We start from the raw sequence: 17,129 nt of genomic DNA on the forward strand, positions 1-17,129 counted from the left end.
ATCTATTTGAGTATTTATTAGATTTAATGTATTTATAGGCATGAATCCAGGATTTACCTTCCATGAGAGGAAAGTCTCCACTTGCAGAAGGTTTCTCTGCCCAATTTTGTGGGATGCCCCTAACCCACCCCAATGGGGTGGTCACCCCATTCAGCAGGCTCTACTGACCCTCCAGTCTCTCATTTTCAGGGGCATGGAGGGACTGCCAAGGCAAGAGAATGGGAAGTCTACTTCTGTCAGTGCAGTTGATCCAAGGTGAATCTGGATCCAGCCCCTTCAATTTATGCCTTTTTATTCCGAACACTTAATAGCCAACTTATGCAATTTTAGTATTAGCTACAAGAACAGAGTTTGGAATATTAGTTATCAAGCACCTCATACTTCAAGATTTTACTTCATTCGTGGAGAAAGCTACAAGGGCTATTCACCTTTTTATGAAAGGCTTGTTCTAATGCCTGAATGTTTTAAATTTTAGTATTTATTGGCTTGAATCCACTGTTGTTCTCCTTTGCGAACCTATGCTGTTTCTCCAATTAGGTATCGATTTGAGTATTTATTAGATTTAATGTATTTATTGGGTTGAATCCAGGATCTACCTTCCATGAGAGGGAAGTCTCCACTTGTGAAAGGTTTCTCGGCCTGATTTTTGGGGATGCCCCTCCCCCCATTAGGGTAGTCACCCTTCAGCAGGGTCTACTGATCCTCCAGCCTCTTATTTTCAGGGGGCTGGAGAGGTTGGTATGTATGACAAGAGGAGAATGGGGAACTGCACTTTCATCAGTGCAGTTGATCGAGGGTAAAACTGGATCCAGCCCCTTCAATTTATGCCTTTTTATTCTGAAGATTTAAGAGCCAACTTATGCAATTTTAGTATTTATATATTTAAATTTTTTATTATATGTTTATATTATATTTATATTTTCATTTATTTAAAGTATTTTAAAAGGGAAATTGTGTCTCATTTTATAATAGAACACAGCCTCACTTGCTTGCATTGTATTATAGTTTTTATTATCTTTATATTAAATTTAATCAGAATGTTTTCAGCATTTGTTCATTCTAGAAGTGACCTAAAAAAAAGTTAAATATGAATTGTAGTCTCTACCCATCAGCCAGTAAGGCAATCTTTAACCCATATTCAGAGGAGAAATGGTGCTGGTCAGAATTACTACTACTGCTACTAATAATAATAATAACAACAATAATAATAAGTGTGCTCTAGAACAAAATATTGCAATGTGGAGTTGATCTTATCCAGTGTTCGTATCTAGCCAGACATGCCTTCTTTCAGGATACTCCATGGTGTCTCTCCCTCTCTTAAGAGACACTCAGTATTCTGTGGCCACTTGATCCCTTGTTTTTTTCTCTATTTTTCTTTCTACTTCTGCAAACATTGAGGTTCCCCTCAGCAAGCTTGTCACACAGTATGAATGTAATGTATATTGTTAAGAATTAATTGTATTTCATAAGAGTGTTATTCCTAATTATCTGTATATGCCGACTATAAGTGATCAGTAACAGATGTGACTAGTTCTGTGTATGTGTTATAACTATGAGAAATAAAATGTATTCTTAGAATTCAAGAGACTGCCACCAGTAGATTGGTCAACTGCTGGAAGCAGCACCTAACTTAATTTGGAGATATACCTTAACCTAAGTGTTACTGGTGTCAGTGTCAGACCTAGTTACATTGAAATAAATGAAAATAGTAGAAAATAGTTTGAAAATAAAGATGAGGTCATTGACATTCTGAGAGTTATAAAAGTCAAAGGTTAGATCTGGTTGCCCAGAGAGATCCTGGGGGAACAAGACACCTACCCAACACGATTGCCTAAACTCTGCAAACCATGCTTGCCAGATTAGTTACTATAAAAACTTAATGATGACTGCTGTGTTGCCTGAGAGGAATATAACATTAATTTTTCTAAAGATGCTAACCACGATTCTATTATGCTTCTAATCATCCTTCGGCTATGGAGTGGTATATAAATTTAATAAATAAATAAATAAATAAAATTATATGTAGTAATGTATTTTGTTTGTTTTATCGTTACATAATTAGTTATTCTCTAATACTGTTTGAGCAATAAATGTGTATTTTGTGGTACAACTTTGTGTTACTTGGCTTGAGAGACGTTTCAGAGTCCACAACCCAATATATTTATTCTTGATGCCCAGAACACTCAGCTGGATTTATAAATTTATCACTGAGTAGAGTCTGTCCTTTAAAGTCATTGTATTATTTCGTGATCTGGTGAATCTCAGATACACCCATTCAAGTTTGATGCATTCAAGTGGGTGCCTCCTTTTTCTCACTAGCCTTGTTTTGGCTACAAAACAAACGTAACTCAGCACTTGAGCTTATTATTAATATGCATTATGATGTTGGGTACCATGTTGGATCCTGGAATGGATCTTGGTTATGTTTTCCATTGCTTTGATAATTGCTGAGGATCTGAAAGAACAGAGGACTCAGCAGAAACTTAAAGGTCAACTCTACACCTGGACATTGAGTGTCATAATTGAATAATTGTAACTGATTGTCTTCAATTAAGGGTTGCAAGGAGTTGCATCATTGTACAGGTTATCTATAAAAGTAAATGTGTTTTGTATGTGTTCATTCATTGCTGTATGCTGTATCATCTGCAACTTCATCTGCGTATGAAGCTGTCCCGTTTGTAAGTATTTGTATCTGTACTGCCATAACTAAATTATATGTATTTGCCAGTAAAAGGTTTGATTTTAACCTAAAGAATCTTTGTCTTAATTCACGTCTTTACTGTCTTGGCTGAGAACCGCTGCATCTCTGCTAGTCTCTGGGGGCCCAGACAGAGACTTAACACAAAAGGTTATGTGCCAGAATCCCAGTCTGTGCTGTAACTAAACAGCTTTTAAAGCCATAACTCAACATACCATTCCACCTATCTGCATTTTGACACACCAAAGTGGCTTACATGTCATTATCCATTAAAAAATGGTAAAAACTCTAGCAGCAACTTAGAATTACCATCTATTGCTTCCCCAACATGATCCATGCAATTGACCTATACAGAGTAGCCATCTACCCCTTCATGACTGCCCAGCCCAGCAGTTTTGGGCTTACTGGAATTTGAAATAGCAATACATTTCAGGTATTGTTTAGACTGTCTTTCCTCAACTTGATTTCCTTCAAGTGATCTGGACTTTGACTATATCAGCCCTGGCCAGCATAGCCAATAGTCAGGAATGCTGGGAGTTGTATTCCAAAACACTTGGAAGGCATCATCCTTAGGTTGGGGAAGGGTGGTATATACTGTATTTTCTACTCTAGAGTGTTTCAGAACTACCTGATAGGATAATAATTCAGGTCATTAAGCATGATCTAGATACAGTGGTGTAGCTGCTCCTTGCCCTCTGATTGGTAGCCTCATTCATGGTAGTTGAATCTAGGCTGGAGAGGTGCTTGGCTGTTGCTTTCTCTCCTAATAGCCCTAACTGTGGCAGCTGGTAGCCATTACAGAATACTGACGTCTTTTTGTCCAGTACAAGGGAATTCTTAGGGCAGTAGCAGATTTTGCTAACAAAATCTTAAAAGATATTGACTTGGTTCTCATCTAACAACCCAGAATATGGGCTGTTGTGAGTTGTCGGTACATGCAAACTCTGTGCTATGTTTTAAGCGGAGTTAACCACAAACAACCCAGAGTTCATAACCTAACAGCAAATGATGGGTTCTCTTCCTAGGTTGTTTGCAGTTAACAACCCAAAGTTAAACCACAGTACGATGTTTGCATAGGGCAACCCACAACTCAACAACCCAACAACAGCCCATACTCTGGGTTGTCATTATGTGCAAATCAGGCCAATGGCAATTGGTTCCATAACTAGTCATCACCAGTATCCTCTCCTTGGTTAAGTTGCTGTACAATTTCATATATGCTTCGATACTATCAATTTCCTACTTCCCTACTCATCTGACATTTAATAAGAATATGGCATCAAGACTGTGCTTACTGCCGTGGTAACTGGTTTTTAGAGTCAAAAAAGGACAACTGTAACCTTATTAATCACATTCAAACCTCCAGATTATTTTTTCTTACCACTGGAACCATGTATCAGTATAACGGACTGACTGGCATTGATGGACTCAAGACACTCTGTTCCCTTCTGATAGGTCTCTAGTGAAACTCCAGGCTGCTGTTCTCCCCTAAACTTTCCTTATGGGATCCTAAAGGAATCAATCCCATTCAGTATGTACACAAGGCGCAACTGGGCAGTTTATGGAGGTGTCATCAGTATGTTTATAACAAATTGCTCTGTCCTATTTATGAGAAGTTTCCTGCACCTATTCAATATTGAGGTATATGTCGTTAAGGCAACTAAAAGTGAATTAAGCTAGCACTGGAGAAGGGACAGAGAAAATTCCATCACAAATTGCTTTCAATGGTTCCTAGTCCAGTAGATTTTCAATGTGAGAATGCCCCAGGATTTACTGATCCACCTGAACCTATAGATTGAAGCTATAGATAGGGATGTCCAGATTTTGTGAAATCCATCCTGTATGTTTCATAGATTGTACAGTGTTGTTTGTTCCATTCACTTATGGATTCAATTTTTTTCTTCCATTATGTGGAAAAATACACAAATAATTCTGTACGAAAGCTTGCTACAATTTATATAAATTATGTTAGTACATAACATTTAGCGTGTTGTCCCCCATTGCATTCAACTCTCCCCTATTTATATTTTCAGCAGAACATGTCTCAGCAGAAACGTGTATATTTTCCTGCAAATAAATTTGCATAGGCTCCGCACAACCTGGGGAGGCTGGTCTGCAGCAGATTCCGCAGGTCAGATTCTTAAAAATCCTACCTCATTTTAGTCCGTCTCGAATTTCTCCAGCATCCCTAGCTAAGTGACTAGATATGCTTTTAAAATGGTGAATGAAGAATGTACTGTTATAAAGGAAATACCAGCCCAGTTCCTCAGTATGTGCAAGGGCTGATTTGCAAGTCTAGAAAGAATACACAGATGATGCATGATTGTATGCTACCCATCAAAACACAAATAGAGGCTTATCAGTAGTACATGCCTTTTCACTTGTGAATTGCCTTCAAGGCACTAGACAAAGCTTTTAAAAAATGGAAGGAAGTTTTGTTTTTCTTTTAAGCCACCAAGGACCAACTACCAATGTAGGCATGTGGGCTCATAAATAGTTTAATATGTTCTGTGAAGCTTATACTTCTGCAACTATAGCCTATGGCTCCCAGGTACATGAAGATTCCTAGGTATATGAAGATTGTCAATTGACTGCACTAGTTTTGGGGGTGAGTGGGAAGGAGGGTTTATCAGCATAGTGTATTGAGGTGAACATTGGAATCAACATTTAGATTTGCTTGTATGCCTATTATGATTCATCTTGATTTGCTTGTATGTCCATTATGATTCATCTTGTAATATTCCAAGGAAATCAACAGTTACTCCCTATCCTTCCAATAGTCACATTTTCCATAACCTCTACTAAAATTTTTGAATGAGTTCAGGAGATCTTTCAGCAACAATTAAATTGATAACATCATAGTTTATGACATTGCTTTTCTGTGGAGAACCAAAGATGTGATTTTGTCCAACCCATGATTAAAATGAAGACTGATGGCTCTGATGATTACAGGCTCTGTAATCTGATGATTACAAAGGTGAAGCTGAAATAATCAAATCCCCCTGTCATGAAACACTGGTATAAAGAGCCCCATATGTCATAATCTGAAAAAATAGATGCATCATTAAATTCAAGGATTTCAGATTAAATATTTATTCCAACAGAAGTAAAAGAAATGTGACATAAATTAGATTGAAAGAAATTCCATTGTGTTCTAAATGTATTATGTGTTCTCAGGAAACAGCCGGCCAGTAGCATAGCACAAGTGTCCTTTCTAGCATCTGGAATGTATTCATCTTCAGCAGCTGCTTCCAAAATGCTGTGGTTAAATCCTTTATCCCCAAAGCAGACTAGGAGAGAAGGACGGGGAAGAAGAGGAACAACATTGTCAGAAGCAGCAACATAGCTCTTTCAAACACACACACCAGTGCAACAACTTAGTCACTTAGAGCATAATCCTATAACTGTCTACTCACAATTAAGTCTCACTTAACCTGTTCTGACGACATGCTAAGCCATGGTAGTTAAGCATTTTGAGCTGAACATTATGGCTTAGCATATCATGTAAACCATGACTTAGTGTGTAGTGTGAACCATTCCTAACCATGGTGGCTACATAACCACAGTTTAAACACACTCATTAAACATTTGCTGCAAAAGGGTTAGCAACAAAGTGGTACAGGATTGGTGCCCTACTTACTCAATAACAACTTAGAGACAAAACAGACATTACTTTACATCTGTATCTAGTAGCTATGTCTTTCCTTTTTTCATTTTTACTCTAGTGTAGGCACAGTGGTAAGGAAATGGATCAGGCCCATAGCTGAGGGGAGGTTTAAAGCCCCACTAGCCCAGTTCAGGGCTCCTGCACCTACTCTAAAGTAAAAATAGCGGGGGTGTTGTTGTTTGTTTTAGCCCTTACTCAGGCACGATCCAGCCCAATGCAGATATAACAGAACCATATTAATAAACAGGACTTGGGTATGATCACAGAATGATTAAAAAAGACCAGTGATACTTAGTTTGTTTTAAACACTACTCCAATAAGTACCTGCAACTAAGGGACAGATGGCCAATGTTACCCAATGAGTCAATGGCAGAAGTGGGGTTTGGGTTTAGAGTCAGGTTTGGAAGTTACTGTCAAATCATAACAGAACTTGAGGTGATAATAAATTCTAGGAACAGCATCATATTTGAAGTCCTAAGTGAACCCTCCCAGATAAGATGGGGTAACTGAATAGTCTTATCTGTTTTCTAGTTTTGAAGGTGTAGGTGGGGTAGTATATGGTCACATTCTTTCAGTGAAATCATAGATGGCTTAAAGACATTAACATCTCAAGACTGTTAATTTGAGACTAACCCATAATGATGTAGACTAGGAATATTAAGATTTAGCCACATTTCCCTCCAAAAATACTTGCAGTGCATGTGTCTCATGGGAATTTTACATTCCATTATGCATACCAAAAATAAAAATCCCACATATTGTTTCTAGGATCACTTATTCCTAGAAACATACTTTTCTGCCAGGAGTTTTGACACTTCACTTATGATTGTCGATTAACCCTTTTAACATAGAACAAAATAAGACATGAAAATTGTCCTATTCCAGGCCAACTAAGGGCCAAAACGGACATTACGTTAAACATGTAACAAGAGCAGGCACAGCCTTCTCCCTGAACTAGATCAAGACCCTATTATGAGGGGGGACTATGGGGACTTTTACACACACCCCACATACATACACACACCATGGGTTTGATCTTGATTGGGGCTCCTGCAACTGCAATTTCTATTGCAAAGTAGTGATTCATAAAGCGAACACAGCACTACTAAGCACTATTTACTACCCAAATAATCTTGGTTCCTTTCAAAACAGACATTATACTTCTAGGACTGGGTTCGGTGCACCCAGGGTTTGTGCTCCTGTGTGTGTATTCATACAGGGTTTGGTTGGTGCATTGAATATCTCCCAACTAGGGGAAGCTGTGTATGAAGTTTAGTCCCGATCCTGCATACTTCCAGCACTTCAGAGTCACCACCCCCTTATCAGGGTGATGCTGGTAGTGTGAATTAACCTCTCCCCTACCATTGGGATATTGCGGAAGGTTAAAATAGGCTGCTGAGATGTTGTCAATGGATGAAACAGCGCCACTGCTGGGGTGGGAGGACTGCAACAGGACAGGGAAATGGCTCAACTTAAGTGCAGTAGCTTAATAAACTATACACATTAGCTTATTTGTCTGACTGTGAAGTGGAAAACAAGCTTATTTGCAAAATAAGCTACTATGAGTAGCTTATTAACCCATCATGGCTAAAAGTGGTGCCCGAATGCAACCTATCTTTTAGCTGACTTTTAATGTAATAGAAATTGCAGGCGCAGAGCAGGCCCATAGGAGGAGGAAATTGTTAAAGCCACCCTGCCCCACACTCAAGTCCCAATCTGGATCTGGGACCCTGCGCTTGCTCTAGAGTAAAGATGTTTAAAATGCATATAAAGGCCCTCAGAAAGTTCGAAATAAGGTTTCTATTTTAAAAGCAACCAAGATTAGGGTACTAAGTAGTAATGTTCAAGACATTAGAAATAATCTATAGGGTTTATCTTGTCTGTGCTTCATCTGATTTTCACTTATTTCTATCCTCAGCAACCTTATAATATTGCTTATTGAGGCTGCAATCTTATGCACATTTCTCTGGGAATAAGTACCATTGTGCATAATGTGACTTACTTCTGAATAAATATAGGATTGCACTACCAAATACTGAAGACTGAAATCATATTAAAATTCTTTCTCTGCTCATCAGAAAAAGCATTGGAGATTCCAAAGCCTAACCAAAAATATAAAATAGTTAAAGACCCATACCTACATATCTTCTTTGTTTCTTTTTACTACTACAATGACACTTTATGGGTGCAATCCTATGCATATTTGGTAATTATAGGGCTTATTTCTGATTAAACATGTACAGGATTGTACCCTAAATGTGTAAGATGCTACAAAACTGTGATACAACACAATTATTTTTAATACAAAATACCAAACGTCCTTCAGATATGGTGATCCATGTCAGAGAAATGGAAATCCATGTTTTAAAACAGAATTTAGTAACACATGGTCCAGGCCACAGATTTATTTATTTTTTAAACCAGTTCCAAAATGTTAGAAGAAAAGCAGTTACCATGATGACTAAGGTTAATATCCCACCAAATTAAGAAAAAAAAAAGGTTCAGATTATTATTTTAATTCTATGAAGCCAACCTGGCCATCATGCACTTACAGAGCAATTTAGATTCTCATTTTTGTTTTTGGGTGCAATTCTATGGATTGTTAAGACAGAAAAAGCACTACAACATCCAGCATCCATACAGCCAAACAAATTGGCTGGGGCATGCTAGGAATTGTAGGACTTTTTTCTGTCTAAACACTGTCTAAACATAGGATTGCACCCTTAATTGCTTAACATGGTAGGTTAAGATTTCATATTAGAGAAAAGTGTATTCTTCCATAAGAACAAATGCATTTTAACTAGAAAATGTCATATATGCAAATACGTACAGACATATGACAAGAGATAAAATTGAGTAAATTTATCAATTGCAGATTTTTAAAATATACAATGAGACCTAACATGACAGTTTAATTACAGGAGTCTAAAGAGCAGTCAGACATCAGACAGTGTGAAGACTATTAAGCGATAAATTTAATATTAAATGTCTGCTCTCAGAATATCCAAACAATAAAGTAACACCATACAGAGGTAACACAAATGCAAACAGAAATAAATAGGGGGGGGGGGGGGGGGGAGAGAGAGATTTTTGTATTAATCCCAGAATTTTAAAATAAAGGAGATGTCTTTTATTTATGCATTTGCAAAACTGGACGTCAAGTTACCATCTTTAACATAGCATTGGTAATGTATTTTACCATGATTTGCCTTGTCAAGTATTTTTTTAAAAATGAGGAATGCAGCATTCTTCTAACAATCCCTGAGGTCATTAAACTTCATGTTTGTTCGCTCCTCTGCAATAGCTGGAAAAATTACTCTGTTTTCACTCTGAAGCCCACTGGTTAGTTGTTTCCCAATCTAGTTTTACAAGGCTCCTACTCTTCACCTCATTTCAACTGTTAAAATGTAATCTTTTATTTCCCATGAAGTCACTCCCATCAGATAACAGCAAAATGAACAAAATGGTCCTCATCTTGTGGCTGTATCCAAACCACAACCTTATAAACTGCCTTTTTTTAAAAAAAAAAAGTTTCATGTGGTTTCAGTTGTCAGTGTTTAAATCATTCTATGGTTACCAGTTCTGTTTATAACATCACAGAAGCAGAATCCAAAAGACAGATGACGTCACTCAAGAGAAGTCACACCTCTTGAAGCTTTAATGTTAGCAACCAACAGAAAGAGTATTTCCTTTTGCTGGATAAACTAAAAAAAGGGTTTATATCAAACCCTGATCTATAACTTATCTAATGAGAACATAGCATATTCATTTATTTGTCTGAAGTCTCCTGGCATGTCCAGGGCCGGGCAAAGCTGGTAATAGGCCCGGGCCAGATGGGAAATGTAGGCCCCATTTCAAACTGCTCATTAAGTATTTTTTAATCAGTTTTAAATGCATATGAACTACAACGATTTATAAAAAAGGTAATGGCAAGCACTTTTATTCAGGATGTATATAAGACATCACTTCTTCACATTCAGAAATGCTTTACGTGCTTTTCTTTGGGCAAATTCATCATCAACAACAGAAAAATCAAGCAACTTTGCTTTGTCAATGTTAATGTTCAAAACTGCTAATCCATTCAAATGTTCTTGCACTATTGCAGACCAAAAGTATGATTTTATTCATTTTAGAACACTGAAGCTCCTCTCATTAGAGGCCGCTGTTGCTGGCAATGACAGCTTTTTGGCCGTCTCAAAATGGAGTCAGTAAGCTCACTCACGGGAGAGCTACTTTGTAACAAATCTTTACCAACAGGTCCCCCTTTGCCTCTACCAGGGGGACTCAGAGTAGACCCCTTCAAAATCGTAGGTCCATGTGAACTGGCCCCACTGCCCCCCTCTGCCCAACCCTGAGCATGTCTAACAATGCAATTCTATATGTGTCTCTTTACAAGTAAGCTCCACTTAGTTCAAAGGGATTTATTCCCAAGTAAGTAAGGACTGCAGCCTAAGTCTCAAACTATCACCTACAAGCTAATCATCGAAGTACATTTCCCACTGTTTGCTTCAACATGCATGATTTCTGCAGAGGTATTAAAAACTGAACACATACCTCAGAAGGGTGGGCTCAGGCATTCCAGGATCTGCACCTCTCTTAAAACCTGGTTATAATAATACATGTGTCAAATTTTATCATGAACATATTATAGCTCTTTACATAGTAGAATAAATCTTGATGTAGTTGCCCACTACATCAAGTGGCTTTAGTTGCCCACTAAAATCTATTATATTGGACTGGTTTGCATGTCAGAACAATCAAGAGTTTTTTAAAACCCTGGGTTGTTGTGAACTAAGCTAAAATGAGCAAGCATGCTGGCTCCTGCTGTTGGACTCCTCCTGCTGTAACTGGAAGAGGCCAAACAACCCAGGGATACTCAATTCATTGGTTGATTAGCATTGTGAGAGAACAGGGAACTCTGGGTTGTTGGGGGAAGACAACCCAAAGTTCGAACCCTGAGACAAACCTTGGGTTCCAAACCTGGGCTGTTTCTCCCACAACAACCCAGAGTTCCCAGTTCTTGCACACAATGCTAAACAACACAGGGGCACAATGACCCTGGGTTGTTTAGCCTCTTCTGCTCAGAGAGAGTGATCAGGCAATGGGAGCCAGCACACTTGCTTGTTCTTGCTCAGTTCACAATCCAGGGTTTTAAAAAGACCTGAGTTATATGAACTGGGCCACTGAGTGAGACAAGACTCTGCTTTTAATAAACAGGGTCATCTCTGCTGTTGAAGAAAAGCAGAACAGAGCTTCCTAAGCAGCAGCAAGCTGAGCCTGTTCCCTTATTGAAGTTTCATAAGTAATAGCCTGTAGGACCAGTCTTATGAAACCTCTGTCACACAGAGGACGGCCAAGATCTCTTCTCGATCATCCCAGAGTGCAGAACATGGAATAATGGGCTCAAGTTACAGGAAGCCAGATTCCAGCTGGACACCAGGAAGAAATTCCTGACTGTTTAGAGCAGTATGACAATGGAACAAATTATCTAGCGAGGTAGTGGGCTCTCCTACCCGAAGCATTCAAGAGGCAGCTGGACAGCCATCTGTCAAGTATGCTTTAAGGTGGATTCCTGCATTCAGCAGGGGGTTGGATTCAATGACCTTATAAGCCCCTTCCAACTCTACTATTTTATGATTCTATGATTCCATGGATCAATGGAATTATTGCTCAGCAAATGAAAAATGATCCTGTTAATGACACTTTAAAGGACAGAACCATTGCATCCTAACATTTGTGAGAAGTTTTGCTACACTATTATGGAAAGCTAAATCTGCTTTCCTTGTTCACAATGCAACAAAAAAATCACTCATGCATAGGTTACAATTCACAAAAAAATTCTCAATTAGTCAAGTGAAAATTTAGCGTAATAGAAAGAGTGTGTGAAATGAATTCAGCAAGAACTGGGAAATCCCAATAAAGAACACTCTAAGATTCTAAAGCCTCCAGTTTCAGGAAACCTGGTAACTTTCAAGCAATCAGTAACCCTCCTGCTACCCAAAATGGAGGGAAATTGCCATCTTCTCTCCCAAAATACATTACTAGATGCACTCTGCTACCTGCAACATCTACCATTGACATAATTATTTGGCCCAGTTCGCATTTAATGATAACGCAGGGTACGGCTGTTTGTGGGTTTTGTTATGTGCAAACCCTAAACTATGGTTTAACTATGGGTTCTTAACCACAAGCAACCCAGAGTTCACAACCCAACACAAACCATGGGCTCTCTGGATTGTTTGTAGTTAACAATCTATAGTTAAACTACAGCGCACAATTTTCATATAACAACAACCCACAATTCAACAACAACCCATGATTACTCAGGGAGAAACTCCACTAAACTCAGAAAGACTTACTCCTGAGTAAATATGCATGGGATACAGTTCCAGCTCTTTAACTGACAGTTATTGGATGGGTGGGAAGTTAAGACAGAATCAAATAGGAATAGCAACTCTTGGTTGGCAATGCTACTGTTGTATTTTTATCCATGGAACCTCTTAGACAAATAGTATTCAGTATTTGTGTTGGCAACAAGAAAATTAGGATCTTCTGTCATCCACCTACGTTAGGGTGACCATATGAAAAGGAGGACAGGGCTACAGTATCTTTAACAGTTGCATAGAAAAGGAATTTCAGCAGGTGTCCATTGAATGCATGTTGCACCTGGTGAAATTTCCTCTTCATCACAACAGTTAAAGCTGCATGAGCTATACTGCAGCTTTACTGTGACCAGATTTAAAAGAGGGCAGGGCACCTGCAGCTTTAACTGTTGTGATGAAAAGGAAATTTCACCAGGTTCTCTATATATACAAATGACATCTGCTGAAATTCCCTTTTCAATACAACTGTTAAAGATACAGGAGCCCTGTCTTCCTTTTCATATGGTCACCCTAACCTACATGCATACTCAGGATCTGTGAACAATTAAACTAATCTCTGTTGTGATCGTGAGTATGCATGTTTGCTCAAGAACATCAAAGTGTTCCTTGCTGCATCAGACCAAGATCCATCTAGTCTAGCATCTTTTGCAGCAATTGTCCTAGGTGGTCCACTGATGGACCACCATTTACCTTCTGCTCACACTGCTCTATCTATAGTACTTAATATAATTAATAGTGTAAAACATAGGAAAGTGTCATTAGCATTTACAGAAATGTTGCAGGACCAAATCAACTGTGCAAGTCAGAGGTGGGCAATGTTTGTCGGATTAAGGGCCCTAATATTCCCTCATTGGTCAGGGGTTCAATAATAGTAGTAGTGGATGAGGCCAAATCCAATAGTTGGGAGGGCCATCCCTTTCTTCTTTCTTTTCTGCCTCCCTCCTTCTTCCATCACCCATTCATACTCTTTTACAAACCCAGACCGTCTCCCCTTCATCCATCCATCTAATTTCTTTCACACAGACACTTATATAGAGAGGTATAGAGAGAGGCAACTATATAGCTCGTACAATCACAAACTTGGTCTGCCTCTCTTACAACTGTCTCTGTGCCTGCCAATGCTATCCTAATCCAGAGGGCAAGCCCCAGAGTATCTGCCTCTCATTCTCACCCACCCTCCGGTGGCAGCAGAACTGGTGACAAGGCTGAGGGATTCACAATTCCGATGGAGAAGATGGCACAGAGAGATTACCTTTCCCACACACCATCCTGCTCATCACAATCACATTCCCCAAGCTTGCCAAACAACTAATCACCAGGGCTTGTAGGGCTGTGATGTGATGATGGCAGCTAAGGCACCCACTTGGGCCACACTAAAGACCTCTGAAGGCCACCTGCAGCCTGCACACATTTGGGGCAAGTCAAGAAATGCTACTTGTTATACTTTCCACCACCTTCTCAGATAGATAGTTAACAGTCTTTGTGCTGACATCTTTGATTTTCCTTCCAGTCATACAGTATCCAGCATCTGACCAAAACAGCCCTTATTTTAATTATCTTTTCAATTAACTTCACTCATCCATTCACTCAGATAAACTCCCATTTGTTTCCCCCAGGGAGAAAAACCTACTGCATACATGAGAAAGCAGTTACAGTCGTGTGAAAAAGAATGTACACCCTCTTGGAATTGTATGATTTTACATATCAGGACATAATAACAATCATCTGTTCCTTAATAGGTCTAAAAATTGGGTAAATACAACCTCAGATGAACAACAACACATGACATATTACACTGTGTCATGATTTATTTAACAGAAATAAAGCCAAAATGGAGAAGCCATGTGTGAAAAAGTAAGTAAACCCTTACTGCTTCCATAGGAATTAAGATGCTAAGTAGCAGACAGGTGCTGCTAATCAAATGCCCATGATTAACTGATCATCAGCAAGTATGACCACCTCTATAAAAGTTGAAGTTTTTTCAGTTTGCTGGTCTGGAGCATTCAGGTGTGTGTTAACATAATGCCAAGGAGGAAAGACATGAGCAATAATCTTAGAGAAGCAATTGCTGCTGCCCATAAATCTGGGAAGGGTTATAAGGCCATTTCCAAACAATTTAAAGTCCATCATTCTACAGTGAGAAAGATGATTCAAAAGTGGAAAACATTCAAGACAGTTGCCAATCTTCCCAGGAGAGGACGTCCCAGCAAAATCACCCCAAGGTCAAACTGTGCAATGCTGAGAAATTGCAAAAAGCCCAAGAGTTTCATCTCAGACTCTACAGGCCTCAGTGAGCATGTTAAATGTTAAAGTTCATGACAGTACAATTAGAAAATGACTGAACAAGTATGGTTTGTTTGGAAGGGTTGCCAGGAGAAAGCCTCTTCTCTCTAAAAAGAATGTAGCAGCACGGCTTAGGTTTGCAAAGTTGCACTGAACAAACCATAAGACTTCTGGAACAATGTCCTTTGGACAGACGAGACCAAAGTGGAGAAGTTTGGCCATAATGCACAGCGCCACGTTTGGCGAAAACCAAACACAGCATATCAGCACAAACACCTCAAACCAACTGTCAAGCACGGTGGTGGAGGGATGATGATTTGGGCTTGTTTTGCAGCCACAGGACCTGGGAACCTTGCAGTCATTGAGTCGACCATGAACTCCTCTGTATACCAAAGTATTCTAGAGTCAAATGTGAGGCTATCTATCCGACAGCTAAAGCTTGGCCAAAATTGGGTCATGCAACAGGACAATGATCCCAAGCACACCAGCAAATCTACAACAGAATGGCCGAAAAAGAAAAGAATCAAGGTGTTGCAATGGCCCAGTCAAAGTCCAGACCTCAACCCGATTGAAATGCTGTGGTGGGACCTTAAGAGAGCTGTGCATAAACAAATGCCCTCAAACCTCAATGAACTGAAGCAACGTTGTAAAGAAGAGTGGGCCAAAATTCCTCCACAACGATGTGAGAGACTGATAAAGTCATACAGAAAACGATTACTTCAAGTTATTGCTGCTAAAGGTGGTTCTACAAGCTATTGAATCATAAGGTGTACTTACTTTTTCACACATGGTTTCTCCATTTTGGCTTTATTTCTGTTAAATGAATCATGACACGGTGTAATATGTTATGTGTTGTTGTTCATCTGAGGTTGTATTTACCTAATTTTTAGACCTGCTAAGGAACAGATGATTGTTATAATGTCCTGATATGTAAAATCATACAATTCCAAGAGGGTGTACTTTCTATTTCACATGACTGTACAAGGCAGGTATATGGCATGGGCAGGAAGTCCTATCCTGAATAAGAGAATATGTGAACCCTTATTTCAGCACAATATAATAGGATATTTCACAAAGATCTGCTGCTATTTCAGCTCCATTGTGATTTTGAGCAGCATGTTTTCAGCCCACAGAAATCTAGAATACAAAGATTTCATCTGTTCTACAGATAAAACAAAATCAAGTGGTAGGATCTTGAAGTGAATTGTCTCTGCACTTCAGGCAGGAGATGCCAGATTTGAAAGTTTGCTTGTGTCCTCCACCCCCAAATTAGGACCCTCTACAAGCAGAAAACTAATACATCAGAGAGCTATGTTGTTGCCTAAGTCACTCCAAGTTCTACTGGTTTTCTTCTTGCAGGGAGGAGTTGTCTTTAACGCACAGGAGCATCCAAAAGTTGTATTGTCCCACCTAAATCTGAAGTGATGACAGATTCATTCAACCCCCTCATTCTGCAGCATGGGTAGACTAGGCGGTGCTAGAAAGAAGCAGGCGGGCTATTCCGAAATAGGGAGAAACCCGACTATCTCTTTGCTGCTTCTTTCTGGCAAGTTGAACTCGAAACTATCAGCCCGGGGTCAGTTCTGAAGCGGAGAATACGCAGGTCAAAACGGCGGGGGCGAAGGAACGCGGAGCTTTCGCCCACAGAGGGTTCCCCGCTCTCACGAGGAGCCATGGGGAATCGGCCACGTGAGCCACCAAGCGCCCCATCACGCGCTACCCTCGCTGCGTCACAGGCGCTACGCCTGTGACCCGCCGCGCGCCATGGAACTGCCCTGGGGAGGACGGCCGTTAACGGACAGCCAAGGGACGGGACGCGACGCGACGCCACCCCTCAGGCCAGCGCCTCGCTCAGTTCAAGGCAGGCAAGCAAGGCGGGTAGACCAAGTCTAGCATCCCGGCTGCAGCCGACTTCAGCCTTTTTCCTGCCCCTCGTCACTGACCTAGATAGAGCACCACAGGGATGAAGCCCCAGCGGATAGCGAACTGGCCCCCTTTGAAGAGGTGCTGTAGCCGCTGTTTCGCCTCTTTGCTGAGCTTCGGCATGGCGGCAGTGACGCCTCAGAGACCGTAGACGAGAAGGAAGGGGGCGGGCAGG

At 39.9% G+C, this 17,129-nt stretch overlaps 1 protein-coding gene across 1 annotated transcript; it reads right to left on the bottom strand.

Annotated features, from left to right (window-relative positions):
- Positions 1 to 5,775: 5,775 nt before the first annotated feature.
- On the bottom strand, positions 5,776 to 17,129 carry TOMM7 (translocase of outer mitochondrial membrane 7). The gene is made up of 3 exons (XM_063123944.1): positions 16,975 to 17,129; positions 10,920 to 10,968; positions 5,776 to 5,988 (listed from the first exon to the last, which is right to left on the bottom strand). Exons 1-3 carry the CDS (start codon positions 17,075 to 17,077, stop codon positions 5,973 to 5,975), a joined length of 168 nt encoding a protein of 55 aa, XP_062980014.1. The 5' UTR covers positions 17,078 to 17,129; the 3' UTR covers positions 5,776 to 5,972.

This window comes from Elgaria multicarinata, chromosome 1 (assembly GCF_023053635.1).
Source record: "Elgaria multicarinata webbii isolate HBS135686 ecotype San Diego chromosome 1, rElgMul1.1.pri, whole genome shotgun sequence".
In the NCBI taxonomy this organism is placed as follows: domain Eukaryota; kingdom Metazoa; phylum Chordata; class Lepidosauria; order Squamata; family Anguidae; genus Elgaria; species Elgaria multicarinata.